This window comes from Typopeltis vanoorti, chromosome 3 (assembly GCF_054136105.1).
Source record: "Typopeltis vanoorti isolate ZY-2024b chromosome 3, IOZ_Tvanoo_1.0, whole genome shotgun sequence".
Lineage (NCBI taxonomy): Eukaryota > Metazoa > Arthropoda > Arachnida > Uropygi > Thelyphonidae > Typopeltis > Typopeltis vanoorti.
In genome coordinates this window covers 24,201,051-24,219,688 of record NC_143551.1, presented here as the reverse complement: position 1 = coordinate 24,219,688, position 18,638 = coordinate 24,201,051, and the positions used below count along the sequence as shown (strand labels likewise).

The following is an 18,638-nucleotide window of genomic DNA, read 5'->3' as shown; positions in this document are numbered from 1 at the left end:
CTTTGTTTCTGATACTCCTAGCATTCGTGTACAGACATAATAATCTACCTTCATGTTCTTTAGTATACCCTTGTTTGCAGTCAGCCTGACCCAACTGGACAACTTGCAGATCTCTATTCTTCTCTAATGTTTTACACATGTAGACATCTTTGCACACATATGATTGGTCCGAACCGGACGAACACAAACCCGAAATCGTTCTCACCGCGTCAACATTCCCATGACAAATCCCATTCCCATCATTAACACAGCTATATACCATTTTTGTTCTTACACTCATATCATTCCTCCCTTTATAATTTAGTTTCCCTGAGCCTCTGTGTTAGGTCTCATACCAGTTATTAGTTTTTCCAGACTCCTGATACCAAACGAATTCAGGTGTAGGCCATCCCTCTTATACAAATCCAATCTTCCCTCAAACTCACTGCACACATCCAAAAATTCGCATCCATTCCTTCTACATAGCGAAGTTGAAGCAGATCATCAGCGAGACAACGCGGGAATTGCAAAAAGTTGAGAGATGTTTAAATGAGCACAAGGAGAAAAAGAAAAATGAACAGGAAAATAAGAAACAACAAAGCAAAGAAACAGGTAAGTCAATTCTACGCATTGCTATCATGGCAAACAATTCTACGCATTGAATTGTTTGCCATGATAGCCCTTCGTTTTGATTCATTTTTGTCATAGAGAGGTAAAATACTAACGATTTTCACTTTCTCACTCTTTACTCTTGCCTCTTCCAGCAACCCTTTCGTGTCCTCTCTCATACTGAACTTATTATTATTATTATTATTGTTCCGGGAAACTCCAAGGAGTCAACAGACTCATCGAGTGAGGCCCTAATATCATGTCTGGAACAACTATTCAACATTCACACAGTATCTATCATATCTTGCCTTGAACTCATTCACGGTCGTAGCACCCACAACAGACTCTGGAAGCTTATTTCACTCATTCACCACTCTCCAAGTAAAAAACCTAGCTCTAACATCCTTGTCAACCACGCTCTTGCCCAGCTTCCATGCATGGCCCCTAGTCCTCCCACCACCAGTCATATTTTCAAAAATATCTTCAGGATCAATCTTATAAAAACCCTTCAGTAATTTGAATGTCTCAATCATATCACCACTCCTTCGCCTATCGTCCAATTTCTGCAACCCACAAATCCTCAACCTATTCTCATAAGGTTCATTCCACAGATCTGCTATCATCTTGGTCACTCGTCTCTGGACCCTCTCCACTTCCTCCCCATCACGAAGAAACCCTGGTGCCCATAACTGGGCACAGAAGTCCAGATGGGGTCTTATCAAGGCTCGATAGAAAGGAACAACAACTTGCTTCTCTCTGCATGTTAAAGTATTTTTCATAAGCCAAGTGATTTGGTGAGCTGTTATAGTTACTTTTGCAATGTGCCCCCTAAACTTCAACTCCCTATCCACCAGCACTCCCAAATCCCTGGCCTCATCAATCTCCTGGAGTACGGTTCTACCTATGCGATATACTGTTGCTATTCTTTTCACCCCAAAGTGCATAACCTTACACTTTGTCACATTAAACTGACATCCATTTTACCTAGCCCAGTCCTCCAAACTATCCAAATCATCCTGTAAAATTTTGACATCCTGGGTAATCACAATTGCTCTACCCAGCTTTGCATCATCAGCAAACAAGTGAACACTTCCTCTCAAATCCTTTCCAATATCATTGATGAACAAATTGAAAAGCAGTGGTCCAAGAACAGAGCCCTGCGGCACTCCACTAGTCACAAGACGTCTTTTTGACTCCACTCCTGAATAAACCACTCTCTGGTATCTCTCCTTCAACCACCCTCCTATCCATCTTACCAACCCTATATCTATCCCCATCTGCTCCAGTTTACTGATTAGGGTTCCATGTGGTATCCTGTCAAAGGCCTTGGCAAGGTCCAGTAGTATCACTGTAAACCCATTACCCCTATCCAGTTCAGCTGTCACTGTTATAAAACGTGAGCAAGTTACTGAGGCATAATCTACCCTTCACAAAACCATGTTGTCCCCATACAATATCCCATTTTCATCTATCCAATCCTGTATTCTTTTCTTGACTAATTTCTCTAAGACTTTGACAATGATTCCTGATATGCTAATCGGTCGGTAATTTACAACAGCGGTCTTGGAACCACCTTTATGCAGTGGAACTATTTTCCCCTCCTTCCACCCGCTTGGGACTAACCCAGACCCGAGACTCAAATTAAACAAAATGGTCAAGGGTACTGACAATTCATTAGCTGCTTCTCGTACTACACGAGCTGGTATACCATCCAACCCCACAGATGTATTGACCTTGAGGTTATGCAATAGACTACTCACCTCCACTTCATTCACCACAATTCCCGTATAATCTACCGGTTTATTCGTTTCTGCAATGTCACCACCTGGATGATATATTCTTGCAAAGTGCTCACTCAGTAACTCAGCTATCTCAACTGATTCAGTTACCTCCCTACCATCGGCATTCTTTAAAATCATTCTGCCATGTACATTTTTCCTTTTACTTGCTACATATCTAAAAAACTGTTTAGGATTCTCTTTAGCCTGCATGGCCAATGTTCTTTCGTAATCCTTTTTTGCTTTTCTTACCACACTCGTCACCCTTCTGGCCTGAGCTTTATACCGTTCATGTGCCTGCCGGTCACCTTTCTCCTTAAATTCCCTCCATAGTTATTTCTTTTTTTGCAGCTCAAGCTTAATGGTGTTATTCATCCATTTAACCCCTACTTGATTTATTATTCGGACTCTAGGTATACAGTCAGCCATTGTTTCATGCAAACACTTCTTAACCACCTCCCATGCACTATCAACTTCTAGTCCTTGCAGTTGTACATGCCATGGCACTGAGCCAATCAAACTTCTAAGCTTGTCATACTTTATAGCCCGATAATTCCACATGTACCCTGTCTTAATTGAAAATTCTACACCTTTAGCCACCTCCCAAGTCAAGACCCTATGATCACTCTCACCGATTGGTGGCAATGTGGTCATAATTGTTACAGCCAAATTCTCAGATGTAATTACTAGGTCAAGCACTCTCTGACCCCTAGTATTTTCCATTACATGCTGTCGCAGATAGTTATCCCTTAATAACCGCATAAAATCCAATTCCTTCCTCCCATGTGTCCTCTCCTCACTCCAATCAATGTGACCATAGTTGAAATCTCCCATAATAATCACCCTCCTTCCACTCATTTCTTCTATTTGCTTGTGCATACTGTCACCACCATCTTTTCCATCACCTGGTCTATAGCAGCACCCAATTGTATATTTAGTTCTGCTAGCCATAATCTCACACCAAATGGCCTCAAATGTGCTCTTTTCTCTATCCTGCAATTCAACTTCTATTCTCCTTGGCAGTAGCTCATCAGCTATCACCAACAATACTCTTCCCCTCATTTTATTCTCTCTGTCATTCCTGAACACACTATACCCATAAAATTCAATCCCACTAGCTATACCATCTACAGTCAGCCATGTTTCACTAATACCAATAACCTGTGGTCTGGAAGTGCCAACCATGGCCAAAAACTCTCCCTTCTTGTTCCTAATACTCCTAGTATTAGTGTACATGAATTTAAGACCCCCATTATCCCCAACCCTACCTTGATGCCTTATATTAACTATCCCACTCTGGTTTGTTGTCCTTATTTGCTCTAGCATATTATATTCATTCTTACATTCAACTGCCTCCCTAAGGACTGTATATCTACTCCCCCCCCTTAACGAATCTAGTTTCTCTGAATTTGCACATCCACTACATTCAGCAACACTTTCTCAAGTCTTCTTACACCATAACCATTCAAATGCAAGCCATCCATCTTATATAGATCCTTTCGCCCATCAAACTCATTCCACACGTCCACAAATTCCACACCACTCGTCATACATAACCGACTAAAGTCATTCGCAATTATGGCCCTCCTTTTAAACATTTCACTGTCATACCGTGGCAAAAGACTAATCATTCTAACTCTCTCACTCTTTTCTTTTGCTACCTCAAACAATTCATTCAGGTCTTCTATCATTTCCATTTTATCTCCTTTCAAATCATTCGTACCTGCCACAACAATCATTTCTTTCACCCTTTCCTTTTGCTCTCTAATAGACTCAGTTACATCCTTTATGGTCGCACCAGGTTGGTACGATTTTGTCAAATCCTCTACTAACACACCTCGTACTAACGAGTCTCCATACAGCACTCTATCCTTCATTTTGTTCATGTTCACATTCATACGCCTATTTTTCCTTTAATACCTTTTATTATTGGTTGGTTCATTCAGTCGACTTTTGTTCATGCACTCTAGCTGCTGTTTTGCCCTTTCTATCGCACCATTCAACAACGCGATCTCATTCAATGCATCTATCTCATCTTTTTTATTCTCTGAGAAACCATTAATACTATCATTCACACTTTCTACATTCACACTCTCATAATTCTCATGTACAACCTCGCCGTTTCTTGTCATATCGCTATTTTCTTCATTCTGAAGGTTGACAAAAATATCACACTCACGATCCGAAATACACTTCAATTCCTCATTCTCCCTACATTTTCTACACACAATTTTATCAACAGTTAAATCATTCGTACCTACTACAGCTACCATTTCATATACTTTTCTTTTCTGTTTTTGAATTACTTGAGTTATATTTTTAATTTTCACTCCAGGAAAACTCTGTGTTATAACTCTCTCATCTATAGCATGTTTTATTATAGAGTCACTATACCAAATAATTTCTTTCTTTTTACTAACAACGTCACTTACCTGATTTTCATTATTTTTTGACTTACCTGTTTCCTTGCCTTGTCGTTTCTTATTTTCCCATTCATTTTTCTTTTTCTCCTTGTGCTCATTTAAACGTCTCTCAACTTTTTGCAATTCCCACGTTGTCTCGCTGATGATCTGCTTCAACTTCGCTATTTTTGCGGTAATTCATTTTCGTTAACCTCCTCCATGTGCACAATAACCTCGTTGGCAGGGCTAACCTTCTTGTTCTCGCCTGCAGTGCTTTTTTTTAGCGTTAACGTTCTTGCCCTTTTTTTTTTTTTGCGCCATTTTAAATGTATACTAAATATTAAAATGTCTTAATAAAAATATATGATAAAATACTAAATACACTATAAAATACTAAACTCTACCCTAGTATACTACAAAACACTAATTTCTCTAAGGAAAAACACAATAAAAACAGACAAATATCGCTAACTTTACAGGAGCACTAAATTCGCCGACCCAAATATTAAAATATCTTAATAGAAATATATGATAAAATACTAAATACACTATAAAACACTAAAATCTACACTAGTATACTACAAAACACTAATTTTCTAAAGGAAAACACAATAAAAACAGACAAAAATCACCAACTTTACAGGAGCACTAAATTCGCCCACCAACCACTATGTATCCTCGAACCCGAGGATATATGTTAAATACTTCCAACTATCCATGTCACAGGAGGATAGCATGTGTTGTCATATATTATGATCACACAAGACATCACAACACTTATAACTTAAAAGTGCCACATGTCTGGGTAGGGCGTTAAGGAGACAGACGGAATCTATTAACAAGTTTCTTGAAGCCAAGGATTATTTATGTTATATATGATTGATTCTCTTCCGTCAAGAAAGGTTGAGTATTTCATGAGTCCATCTTCTCCACTCTTCTCTTCATAAAGCCTTTCTTGAAAAATCTTGAAGACTGCTGTTTCTTAATATTGGTGATCCAGCTTATCCTTGGTCTGCCCCTGTCAAAATCCGCTGTCCGATTGGTGGTTTCCATCCATGTTAGGGTAATGTAAGGTAATCTTTGTTGATTCGTTCTATTTACATGTCCATAACATTTTAACCTCTTTTTATTTAGTAAAATTAAATTACATGGAACTAATATTAGTTCCATGTAATTTAGTTCATCTCTCGTTATTTGATTGGTCTTTTTTCTCAGTCCATTTAGGTTTGGTTTATTTTTCATAAGCATATTTTTTATTTTTCATAAAATTACAAATGTTTGGTTTCAAACACTTGTAATTTTATTTCTTCTTTTTTCTTTGTTATTCAGCTTTCAGATCTGTAGAGGACAACAGGCAATACCATTGAGTTGTATATTTTTAGTTTCAGCTGTTTACTTTTATTACTATTTCAAACTTTATTTAGCTTTCCTATTGCAGATCAACCTAAACCTATTCTACGATTAGTTTTCATATAATTTAGATCTTCAGCGATGAGTGATCCCAAATAGTTAAAATGAGTTACTTGTTCAATATATTTATTATCAATATCACTGTTAACTAGTTTCGATTCTTTCCCTATTGACATTATTTTAGTTTTAGTGAAATTAATACTCATATTATATTTATTGATAATTTGGTTCATTTTGCTAATCATGGATTTCAAATCTTCTTCGCTGTTAGTAAGGAATATATCTTCAGCATATTTGATATGGATGATGTTGGTTCCATTTACTGAGAGGTCAGTACATTCTTCAAGAGGTTCTCTGACAACGTTACTAACAATCATCATCAAATTCCTGACATGTACCATCAAGGGGGTTGTGCAGGATATGATAGTACCACATGAAAAATTTGCATCATTACTAACTTCCTATCTACAATTTTCCTCAAAATCAATATGTTAACTGTCAAGACTCCAACATCATCAGATCTTATATTTCTGTCTTCTAAGGCACTTTTGACTGTATCGATCCACCTATACCTTGTTCTTCCTCTGGGTCTTTTTCCTGACAACCTGGCATACAACATTTGTTTTGCTAATCTTTCCTCTCCTATTCTATTTAAGTGACCATACCACTTGAGATTAGCTTTGCTAACACATTCCAGGATGCTAACAATGTCAAGTTCTTTCCTAATATCCTCCTTTTTAATATGATATTGCCATTGACGCCATCTGTTCATGCCCCTAATCTTTCTAAGGATTCTCACATCTGAGGTCTCTAGTCTTTCATAAGATGTATTATTTCTGACCCAGCTCTCATCCAAAAGTTAAAACTGGTTTGACACTGTCATGTATACAGCTAATTTATTTTTTGACTAATTTCTCCTTTATTCCATATAAATTTATTTAGTTGACTTCCTACCATACCAGCTTTGCTGATTCTGTTGTCTATTTCCATATTTAATTTAGCATCTTCATTAAAAATCGTGCCTAAGTAGCTGAAATGTTTTACTTGTTTTCCAAGTCCTCCAATTCACAATGCAGTGATATTTTCAATGCTGACCTTCATATCATATCTATTACAACAGTTATTCAATTTAGTCAGCGAATCTTGCAGACTTGTACCAGATTTATTTAGAAGTATAACATCGTCTGCATAAAGCAAAGAGCTGACATTAACATCTCCAATTTTCATATCAGGTTTAATATACCACTTTCCTTTATGATGTGATCCATATATATAAAGAACACCACAGGGGGATCATATACATCCTTGTCTGACACCAGATTTTACATTAAACAATCTTCCTGTGCTTCCTTCAATTCTAATTGACGACTTACAACTCAAATAAAGACGGAGTAATGCTTAATATAATGTGCAATTGACACCACACAACTGTAGCACTTTGAATAGCTTTTCTCTCGGCACCTTTTCATATGAATTTTCCAGATCTACAAAATTTACATACAGATCTTTGTCATATTCCCATGATTTTTCAACTATTTGTCGTAAAGTGAAAATTTGATCCTGACAGCCTCTATCCAGCTTGAATGGCCTGAATCCAGCTTGTTCTTTACCAAGCTTCCCTTTCACAATCCTTCTCAACCATTTCTCAAGTATACTTGCATAAATCTTACTAGGAACACTCAGTAGAGAAATACCTCTAATTCTCGCATTCAGTTTTATTTCCCTTTTTATATATGGAAACTATGAGAGCTCTACTCCAATCATTTGGAATTTATCCCTCTGTCCAGGCCTTCTGAACTATGCAGTACAGCCAATATAAGATTTTTATACCTCTATACTTGAGCATTTCTGGTTGAATAACATCTACTCCAGCTGCCTGGAAAGGCAGCTGGAGTAGATTTCAGGCTCTTGATGGCTTTTTCTACTTAAAATATGGATATGTATTCCTAATTGCATTCCTGGTAAGTGTTTTTTTTTTTTTACCAATGTACTGTCAATGATTGTTTCATTAAGCAATTTTTCAAAGTAATTACTCCATACACCAAGGATATTTTTTTCTGTATTTTTCTTGTCACCTTTATCATCTCAAATTCTCTTTTACAGCACTCTTTCCTCCATTTCCGAGCTTGTTTAACAACCTCCATTACCTGTTGGATTTCTGAGCAGAAATTCAACAGGTATTTGCCATTATTATTAGCTTTGCTCTTTATTATCTTTATTTATCATTATTATTTTGCTCTTTTCTCCAAATTTTCCCAAAATATTTTTTGTATATGTGACAATCATTTCCTACTCTGCTACTCAGATCCACAACAAGGACAAACTTTTCATTTTTCATTGTGTCAGTTGCTTTCTATAAAGCCTCAAAACATTCCTGCACTTCTATCTTTGTAGAATCTTCTGTGCGCACAAATAAGTCTCATAGTCCAGTTCACCATTCTCATATCTGGCCACATGATGCTACTTGATATGGCCTGCCATTCAAGATTAGCCTCGTACTTAGTGTTGAATACTATGATACTCCTTTTTCTTGATTGTCATTGCCTGAATATAACATTTTGTATTTATTGCTCAGAAAGATCTCACCAGTTTTGGTATTTTTTATTTGTTTTATTTATTTACAACCCAGTTATGTCGATCTGGTACTTATCTAATTCATCAGCTAGCTCCATTTCTTTGCAATTAGGCTTCTTATGCTGATAGTACCGATCTTGAACTCTGGTCATGTTGTGTTGGGGGCGTGTTTTAGGATTTGATCCAGTAGCTGAATTTTCGCTGTACACCCTGATTCCCTGGTGAAAGCAATGGGGGACCTTGTTTAACCAGGCAATGCTTCAGCTGGCATGCCTTTCTGTCATGTTGTACCATCATTTAATATTGTGGTTTAAGTCAATAAATATTGACTTAAACCACAATTTGGGCAGTTAAATCCAAATACAATTTAGGCAGTTAAATCCAAATACAATTTAGGCAGTTAAATCCAAATTGCCAGTCCATCCTCGTTCATTCATTATTCAGGTAGATACCTAACAGGGTGCACCACGAGAAGGTGAGGATTGGACATTAGATCAGAAGCCCTGGTTGGTTCTCTGCATTCCTTTAAAGGCTATATGGAGGTCTCCTCTCAGTTATATAGCTTTGACCTTTAAGCACCCCACATTACTAATGTTATGACATTACAAATATATACAAGGGTGGTCTAAAAATTCTCAGCCTGACAATGAAAAAATGAATTCATAATTTCAAAGTTATTTTTATTTTTTAACATAATCTCCCTTAAGACTAATACATTTATTCCAGCAGTGCTCCAGTGCAATTATCCTGTCCCTGCAGTGGTTCTCAGCTTACTGAAAAATAATACCTGTCTACAGCTGCAATCACCTCTTGATTCAAAGAAATATGCTGACCAGCGAGGAAGAGTTTTAGTTTTGGGAAGAGATAGAAGTCAGAGGGAACCAAATCTGGGGAACAGGGTGGATGTTCCAACAATTCATAGTGCAGATCGCTTAATTTTCCCATTGCCAAAACACTTTTGTGGGGAGGTGCATTGTCCTGATGAAAGATGATTTTTTTCTTCTGCAAACCGGGTCTTTTCTTAAGAATTTTTTTTCGTCTAGTTTGGCTAAAAGATCAGAATAATATTCCGCTGTTATTGTTTTACTCTTGTCAAGATAATTAATAAACAAAATGCTTTAGCATCCCAAACACTGATGCTATGACCTTTCCTGCTGATGGAACCAACTTTGTCTTCTTTGGCACCGAACAACTGGCTTCTGTCCATTGTTTTGACTGCTGTTTGTATTCTGGTGTGTAATGGTGAATCCAAGTCTCATCCATAATAATAAATTGATGCACAAAATCAATTTTATCATTATCATCATCATCAAATTCCTGCCATGTACCCTTAAGGGGTGTACAGGATATGACAGTACTACATGAAAAAATTACATCATTACTAACTTCCTATCTACAATTTTCCTCCAAATCAGTCTGTTACTTGTCAAGACTCCAACATTATCAGATCTTATATTTCTATCGTCTAAGGCACTTTGTACCATATCAATCCACCTATATCTTGGTCTTCCTCTGGGTCGTTTTCCTGCCAACCTGGCAGATACCACACTTGTTTTGCTAATCTTTCCTCTCCCATTCTATTTAAGTGACCACACCACCTGAGATTACCTCTGCAAACGCATTCCTGGATGCTGACAATGTCAAGTTCTTTCCTAATATCCTCATTTTTAATATGATATTGCCATTGATGCCATCTGTTCACGCCTCTAATCTTTCTCAGGACTCTCATATCTGCGGTCTCTAGTCTTTGGTCAAGTGTTTTACTTCTGACCCAGCTCTCAGATCCATAAGTTAAAACTGGTTTGAACATTGTCTTGTGTATACAGCTAATTTAGTGTTCCGACTAATTTCTCTCTTATTCCATATGAATTTATTCAACTGACTTCCCACCATACCAGCTTTGCTGATTCTGTTGTCTATTTCCACATTTAATTTACCATCTTCAGTAAAAATCATGCCTAAGTAGCTGAAATGTTTTTCTTGTTCCACCGGTTCTCCATTCACAACACAGTTGACATTTTCAATGATTCTGCCTATTTTCATTGTCTTTGTCTTTTTATTGCTGACCTTCATACCATATCTATTACAACAGCTATTCAATTTAGTCAGAGAATCTTGCAGACTTGTAGCGGATTATTTAGAAGTATAACATCATCCGCATAAAGCAAAGAGCTGACATTAACGTCTCCAATTTTGATATCAGGTTTAATACCACTTTTCTTCATAATGTGATCCATATACATAATGAATAACAGAGGGGCTAACGTACATCCTTGTCTCACACCAGATTTAACATTAAACCATCTTCCTGTACTTCCTTCAATTCTAACTGCTGACTTACAACTCAAATAAAGACTAAGTATTGCTTGATATAATGCCCCATTGACACAATATAACTGCAGCGTATTGAATAGCTTCTCTCTTGGCACCTTGTCATATGCCTTTTCCAAATCGACAAAACTTAAATACAGATCTTTGTTATATTCCCATGCTTTCTCGACTATTTGTCGTAAAGTGAAGATCTGATCCTGACAGCCTCAATTTTATTCTTGTTAAAATGCTCCAAGCACTGTTCAGAGATTTTCATGCGAGTGCGTTTTTGATCTGCTGTGAGCAAACGAGGCACCCATCTTGTGCAAAGCTTTTTCATATGCAATTCTTCATGCAAAATATATCCTATGCATTCTTTTGAAATGCCTATAGTCTCAGCAATTTCATACACTTTGATTTGCCAGTCATCCAATACCATATTGTGCACTTGATCAATGATTTCTGGTGTTATTATGCTTTTTGGACATCCTTCACATGGATCATCTTCAAGGCTGGTATGGCAACGTTTAAACTCGGCAGCTCATTTCTTAATTGTCGAAAACGAAGGAGAAGAATGCATATAAACGTTTATGAACTTCGAATGAATTTCTTTTGACGTTAAACCTTCTTTTACAAAGAATTTTATAACCGTACGATACTCAATTTTATCCATTTCAAGGGATAGAGACAACATTTTTGCTTCAGACAGCTGTATAAAACAAACTACTTGATAGAATGACTTGCAATTTCACATGGATGCTTAGGACAGATGTACCAACTTAGAAAAAAAACAAAAAATTATGCCGATAGTTTTACCATCTCTGGTTGAGGCTGTGAACTGTTGAGACCACCCTCATATATATTAAATAAATATGGTGAAAGTGGACAGTCTTACAGAACTCCTTTTACAATATGTATTTCTTCTGTTTCCATTTTATTAAATTTCACTACTGCCTTTGTACCTTGATAATATTGTTTAATGATATTAATAATGTAGGAATTGTGTTAGTTTTTTCAAGTAATTTGATCATGTATTTTCTATCTATTGTATTGAATGCCTGTATATAATCGATGAAACAGCAATAAAGAATAGAACTGTTTTCTATTGTAAGGTCTGCTAGTCTCTGTAAAAATCACATCAAATGTTCCTCTGCCACTTCTGGAGCCCATTTGTTTCTCTTCAAAGATTTCTTCATGTGTGTGTGTGTGTGTATTTGGTATGGCTGTGCCAAAAAAAGATAGAATGAAGGAAGATGAGAGGTTGGTTGGCATATTTGGAGTTGCTGTATACAGATGAACAGTAGCTCATGTTCTTACATCATTGAAGGAAAGTGGAACAGTGGTAGTGGCCAGTTTGGTGGAGCAATGCACATGAAAGTACCATTAAAAAAGACATAATGCATAACCAGAGTAGATATTCTATTCACTTATTATAAGAATGCCATCCTGCTTATTAGATGCCTGAGGTGACTTAAAAGCATATTAGTATCAGGGATGTGCTAACAATTATATAATTCTGAAACATGAAATGCTATAAATCAAGCAGCCCATAAAAGAAGAACCCATTTCTACTTGAAGGAAAGTCCTCATTCTTTTCTTGAACCACCAAGTAAAGTGTGCCATGGCGAAGTAATCTGAATTTGTGATGCCGAACATGACTTCGATTTGGATTATCTAATATCAGGCATTCCTTATCTTAGTAACAAAAGATATATTCAGAGACAACATAAGAATATAGATTAAAATTAAAACTGACCAACTGGTTCTTAGCTGCCAAACAGAACTATTCTGTTTCCCAACAACATGGTGAATGATTATCCTTGTTCACTAGATTTTTCTGCTTGTGACTGAGAATACACCATATTTCATTGACATTTTGATGAACTGACCAGTATGAGCCAGTCATCCTGCTTGCTGCCGAAAGTTTATTGAAAAAGTTCCAAATTTGGCCTCCAGAGATGGGTTTCAAGATTATATAACCATCCATGGTACAAAATATATAACTGAAACTTTTTGTTGAATGTTTTTTTTCTCTTGGTTACTATAAATTAAAGATACCAAAAAATTATACTCTTGTTCCATCCTTTATCCAGGAGTAAGCAAACAAAGTATGCACAAGAAGTAACTTCATTACTGAGCAACTTGTATACAGAGGCCAAAGACTTCACATCAATTGCCTTAGTATCCTATAATGCAAAGTACATATTCTTACAGACATGTATAATAAATACTAAGCATTATGGGAAAGGCCACTACCCAGAACGGTTTCAACCTTTGTTGTATCATGAAGTGGCTTCACATGAAAACTTTGTGTGCTTACACTTGGATAAAGGATGAAACCAAGAATATGATTTCTTGGTAACCTTAATTTAGCAAGAGTGCACATTATCTCCCATCTCATTCATTTATATAGACCACATTAAGAAGAAAAGTGTCATCCAACCTGAATACAAAATCAGAAATATTCAACTTATAGATTTAGCATAACATTATTTATTGTTATTGATACAAAATTAATAATGGAAAAAACTCACGCAAAGATTATTTAATAGTATAATTTTTGCCTGTGTGTCACAGGCATCTTCAGTACATATTAAGCTCAAATTAAACAATAACTGACAATTCCAAAAAGCGCCACCTAAGTAGCTGGTGTAAGATAACTAAAAAGGTCAATAAATTTCCTTTAAAAAAAAAAAAAAATTCAATACAATAAAAAGTTAGGAAAGATTAGCTGATTTGTAAAGTACTATCTCCCATAAAGGGGATAGACGTACATAATCTTTGTACATGAGTTTTTTCCGTTATTAATTTTGTATCGATATGTCTACTCACAGTATACCTCTTTTAAAACTTATTGTTATTATTATTATTACATGACACCTTCAAGGAGTCCAAAGACTCATCGAGGGAAGGCATCTACTCTACAACTCTGTCTCCCCCAACTACAATGAACTGCAACAACAACAACGCCATCTACAGTCCACCACCACTAGTATTTTCAAAGACAATCACAAATATCCATGCCCACGGAGGGATTCGAACCTGCAGCCTTTTAGCTGGAGAGCGGATAAGCTAACCACTCAGCCAAACAGGCTGGCATATTTATACAGTTACAGTATAACAATATACAGCATAACAAGATCATGTTATGCTATATATTGAATTCATAAGTCTTCAGGATTTATTAATTAAACCGAATAACCGCTGTAACAAATTTGGCATAATAAACCAGCAATAAAAGGATAAAAACCATGAAAATCAAAATTCTCAATTGAGAACCTATAGAATAAGCAAAGTATTTCAGCTATTTAGTCACAATTTTTAATAAAACGATTAATTAAATTTGTCATATTTGCCAACCCATCCTTATTTGTTCAGTATTCAAGCAGATACCTAATAATAAAGTACGCCATGAGAAAATGAGGACTGGACATTGGTGGATGTCCTTTCCCAGTTATTTAGCTTTGATCCTTAAGTGACCCTTGATGGCAACAATAAAGTGATCTGCCTAATAGGTTTGCTTTTTCTATAAGTTCTCCATTGAGATTGCAATTGTTCTTTTCCATGTTCCTGTCTATTTTCAACATCAACTAATATGTATCTTCAAGGGGTATGCAAGACACAGTGATAGTACTACATGATTAATTTTGCATCATTAGTAAATTCCTGTCAATTTTTCTCCGAATTTGTCTTATTTGTATGATTCCTCATGTTCGAGGTTTAATGGTGTATTAAGCAAATCTCAACTGTAGAATCATTAAAATGAAATATGAAAAACAAACTGGATAATCAGCAATCATGTATGAAACACTACTGATGCCAAGATCTAGAGGAATTTATACAGTTAAAAGTGGAGAGGACTGAAACATTTTCTTTTTCCTCCTTTCACAAATTAAGTCAGGTGGCCTGTTTTGGTCTCAGCCCAGTGTTTCATTGGTCTGCCTCTTTTTCTTCAACCCTTTGGTCTGTAATTCATCTTCCTGGGTATCCTATCATACATTTGGTTCTGCATTTTTTTGATAGTTTCCATTGTTGGTGTTTGGTTTAGATCTTTCAATATGTCTTCATTTCTCTTTTTATCTGGGATTGTAAAACTCACTGTTCTCATATTTCATTTCTGCTGCAATGATTATTTTTATTCTATTACTGTCTATGTTTTATTACCATATAATAACATTGGCTTGACAAAATATTATACATTCTCAGTCTGCTTTTTTTTGGTAACTATTGTTGCACTTAATGTTTTGTTTATTATTCCATTTACTTTGGAGACTGTTAATTTTGTTGGAAATGGCCAAATCTCGATTGTAATTTATAGCCCATATTCCTCATGTATTCCTCATGTAATGGCAGATAGGATATCCAATACAATTTTAATTGTATTGGGTATCCTATCTGCCATTCGTTCTAGATGCTCTTTTCATTTGGTTCCATATTTTGTTGGAAATGGCTAAATCATGACTGTAACTTAATTTACAGTGCATATAATTAAAATTGTTAACTTTTTCAATTATTTTGCTGTCTATACTATTTTAGTTGGGATAGGCATTTTTCCTTTCAATGCCAAAGTTTTAGTTTTTTCTTGAAAAACTGACATGTATTATTATCAAATTCAGTTTATATACACAGCATTTTGTAAATTGAACTATACTATCTGATAATACTGGAATCATGATAAGAATCTGTGTTAAGGATTTAAGTGATAGAAAGACATCATGTTAGAGGTTGTTTAACAGAGTATTAACAGCAAACTTTTCCAATGCTCTTAATACACCATTAAACCTCCAACATGAGGAATAATTTGGAGAAAAATTGACAGGAATTAACTAATAATGCAAACTTAATCATGTAGCACTATCACTGTGTCCTGCATACCCCTTGAAGATAGATATATGTTGATGTTGAAAATAGGCAGGAATATGGAAAAGATCAATTGCAATCTTAATGGAAAACTTATAGAAAAAACAAACATTGGAAAAGGCATATTCAAAAAAGAAACAAACAATAGAATAAGCAAAGTTGACGTGGTGAGTTTGGTGAATAAATTTGTACTTAAGAGAAAAATTGGCAAAAACAAATTAGTAGTACATAAATTAGTATTTAAATCAACTGTAACTTATTTAAAATTGAAACTTACTTCAAGTAACTGCTCCTCAACAGACTTCCTTGATTTTCCACAAAACATTGCAAGTTCTAGGACACAATCTAAATCAAGTCCACTACTCTGAAAGAAAATTACATAATACACAGCTATCATACAGTTTATTTAATACATTTTGTACTATTGTCTTGAAAACACAAACATAAGACTCATTTGAAGAAAAAAAAATTTAATTGCTTACTTTATATAACTTTTTTTTTTTTTTTTGTTATGAAGAGCAATTTAAAGCCTTTAAAGCTTTAAGAAGAGCCTTTAAAGGACAAGATCCAGCAAGAACTAAAATAGTAATAGATAACAAGATCTTAGAACAGGTGAATTCTGTTAACTACCTAGGATGTATGATCACATATGAAAATGAAAAAGATATAAACGTAAAAATTGCAAAATATTTAAAAATAACAGGTGTAATTACCTCTATATTTAAACCAAACCTAGTTCAAAAACAAACCAGACTAAAAGTATACAATACATTTGCCCTACCAGTCTTAATGTATGGAAGCGAAATCTGGACAATAAAACAAAAAGACAAAGATTAACAACAGCAGAAATGAAGTTTATGAGAAAAACTGCAAAGTATACCCTATTTGATCACAAAAGAAATGAAGAAATCATGAAAGAATTAAACCAAGAACCAGTAATAGAAAAAGTCAAAAAATATAAACATAAATGGATGGAATACGTTCAAAGAATGAAAGCAGAAAGATTACCAAAATAAGCCTTAAAATGTGCAAGCCATTAGAAAAAAGAAAACCAGGACGTCCTCTTAAATGATTCAACGATGACTTCTAAGGGGTTGGAACAGGCCATACTAGGCCTAAATTCTTGATATGCATGATGATGAAGAGCAATTTAGTTTTTTTGTGTTAGGGCTACTCTCTTAAGGCCTAAACTTGCCTTTTTTTGGTTATTTTCTTTTTTATCAATTTCATATTTTTTTGTATTTTTAATTTATTTTTTTACATAGATCAGAAACGCTGATCTAGAGACCAAACATGGAACTTTTTCAGGCCAATACAAGTCTCCAGTAAGCAGGAAGGATGATGAAATTCGTCTTCCACCTAAAGACAATCACAAATACCCATGTCCACAGTGGGATGCAAACTCTCAGCATGTTGGCTGGAGAGCAAGTACACTAATCACTCAGCCAACCAGGCAGCCATTTGTTTGGAGTATAAAATTTCACCTAGACCATAACTGCTATTAAGGTCTCAAGTGAAATTCCTTAGTAGCTTGGTCACCAGATGCTATAACCTCTGGTGACTGAATTACTAAGGTAAATCAAATAATATCTGAAAACCATGCACCATAATGCAATAGTTTGAGAGAAAGATAAAGAATTTTTGCCAATCCTACATCCAGAAATTCTTCTTGGTCTTGGTATCCTCCCAATCATACTTTGAAATTGTACTCTAGAATTAATGGCTTTCCTTTAACATCTCTACACTTTATACTTAGCAGGTATCTACTGCACAGCATAGAAACATTCATTCCATTCAAAAAAAAAAAAAAAGTTTCTCATCAAACAACTTTGACCTATTGTCATCACTTAAGTGCTAGGACACTCCATTCCTCCTGCTCACTTGACAAACCTTGCCACCTACTGTCCTCACTTAAATGCTAGGACACTACATTCCTCCTGCTCACTTGACAAACCTTGCAATGCTTAAACATCTCAAACGTCAAGATCTCCATACCATTCTTTTAGTGATAATCAAGCCACCTTCAATGTTACCAAAGAATAGTACTATCTTCTTCTTCAAAAACTCAATTCATCTCAGTTGCTGGCCTGACTGGCCAAGTATCTGCTCACTGGCCAAAAGGCTGCAGGTTCGAATCTCACAAAATCCTGCTGTGGGCATGGATGTTTGTGATTGTCTGTGAAAATACTAGTGGTGGTGTAGATGAAGTGGTTTGCTGTAATTGGTGACTGAGTGGTGGAGACAGAGAGTTGTAGAGTGAGTGTCCTCCCTCAATGAGTCTTTGGACTCCTTGGAGGTATCACGTAATAATAATCTCCCTAGCATGCCAGATAACTAGATCACTTTTCTTGGGATGCATACCTCCAGCCATTTAAGCACAAAATCTGTAGCTTCCAATTCTTGGTATCCTTTTCCTCACAAAACATTACAATTAATAGCTGTAATTTCTTCTGAGTAATTCGAACTTAGAACTCCACTCTCAATATTTGCAGTGGTGCACACCAAAAACTTCCCTAAAATTTCTTAATATTGTCCAAAACAAGAATAGTTTGGTTAATCGATGATCCTTCTCTCTCTCTCTCACACACACACACACACACACACACCTCAACCGCTGCCATCACACATTGGGCTCGTTTCTGTAGTACCTTTTATAAAAGTATGTCCATGGATTAGCTTACATTGAACTGACATCCATCATAATTTCTGCTAAGAT

General features: G+C 35.8%; 1 protein-coding gene across 1 annotated transcript in view; it reads right to left on the bottom strand.

The window, feature by feature from the left end:
- LOC150107996 (maternal embryonic leucine zipper kinase-like) overlaps window positions 1–18,638 on the bottom strand; it is a 201,144-nt gene that overhangs the window by 59,563 nt on the left and 122,943 nt on the right. Inside the window, exon 10 of the mRNA XM_090415504.1 lies at window positions 16,200–16,286. Within this exon, the coding sequence (XP_090271630.1) occupies window positions 16,200–16,286 (87 nt within the window). The remainder of the gene's footprint in view (window positions 1–16,199; window positions 16,287–18,638) is intronic.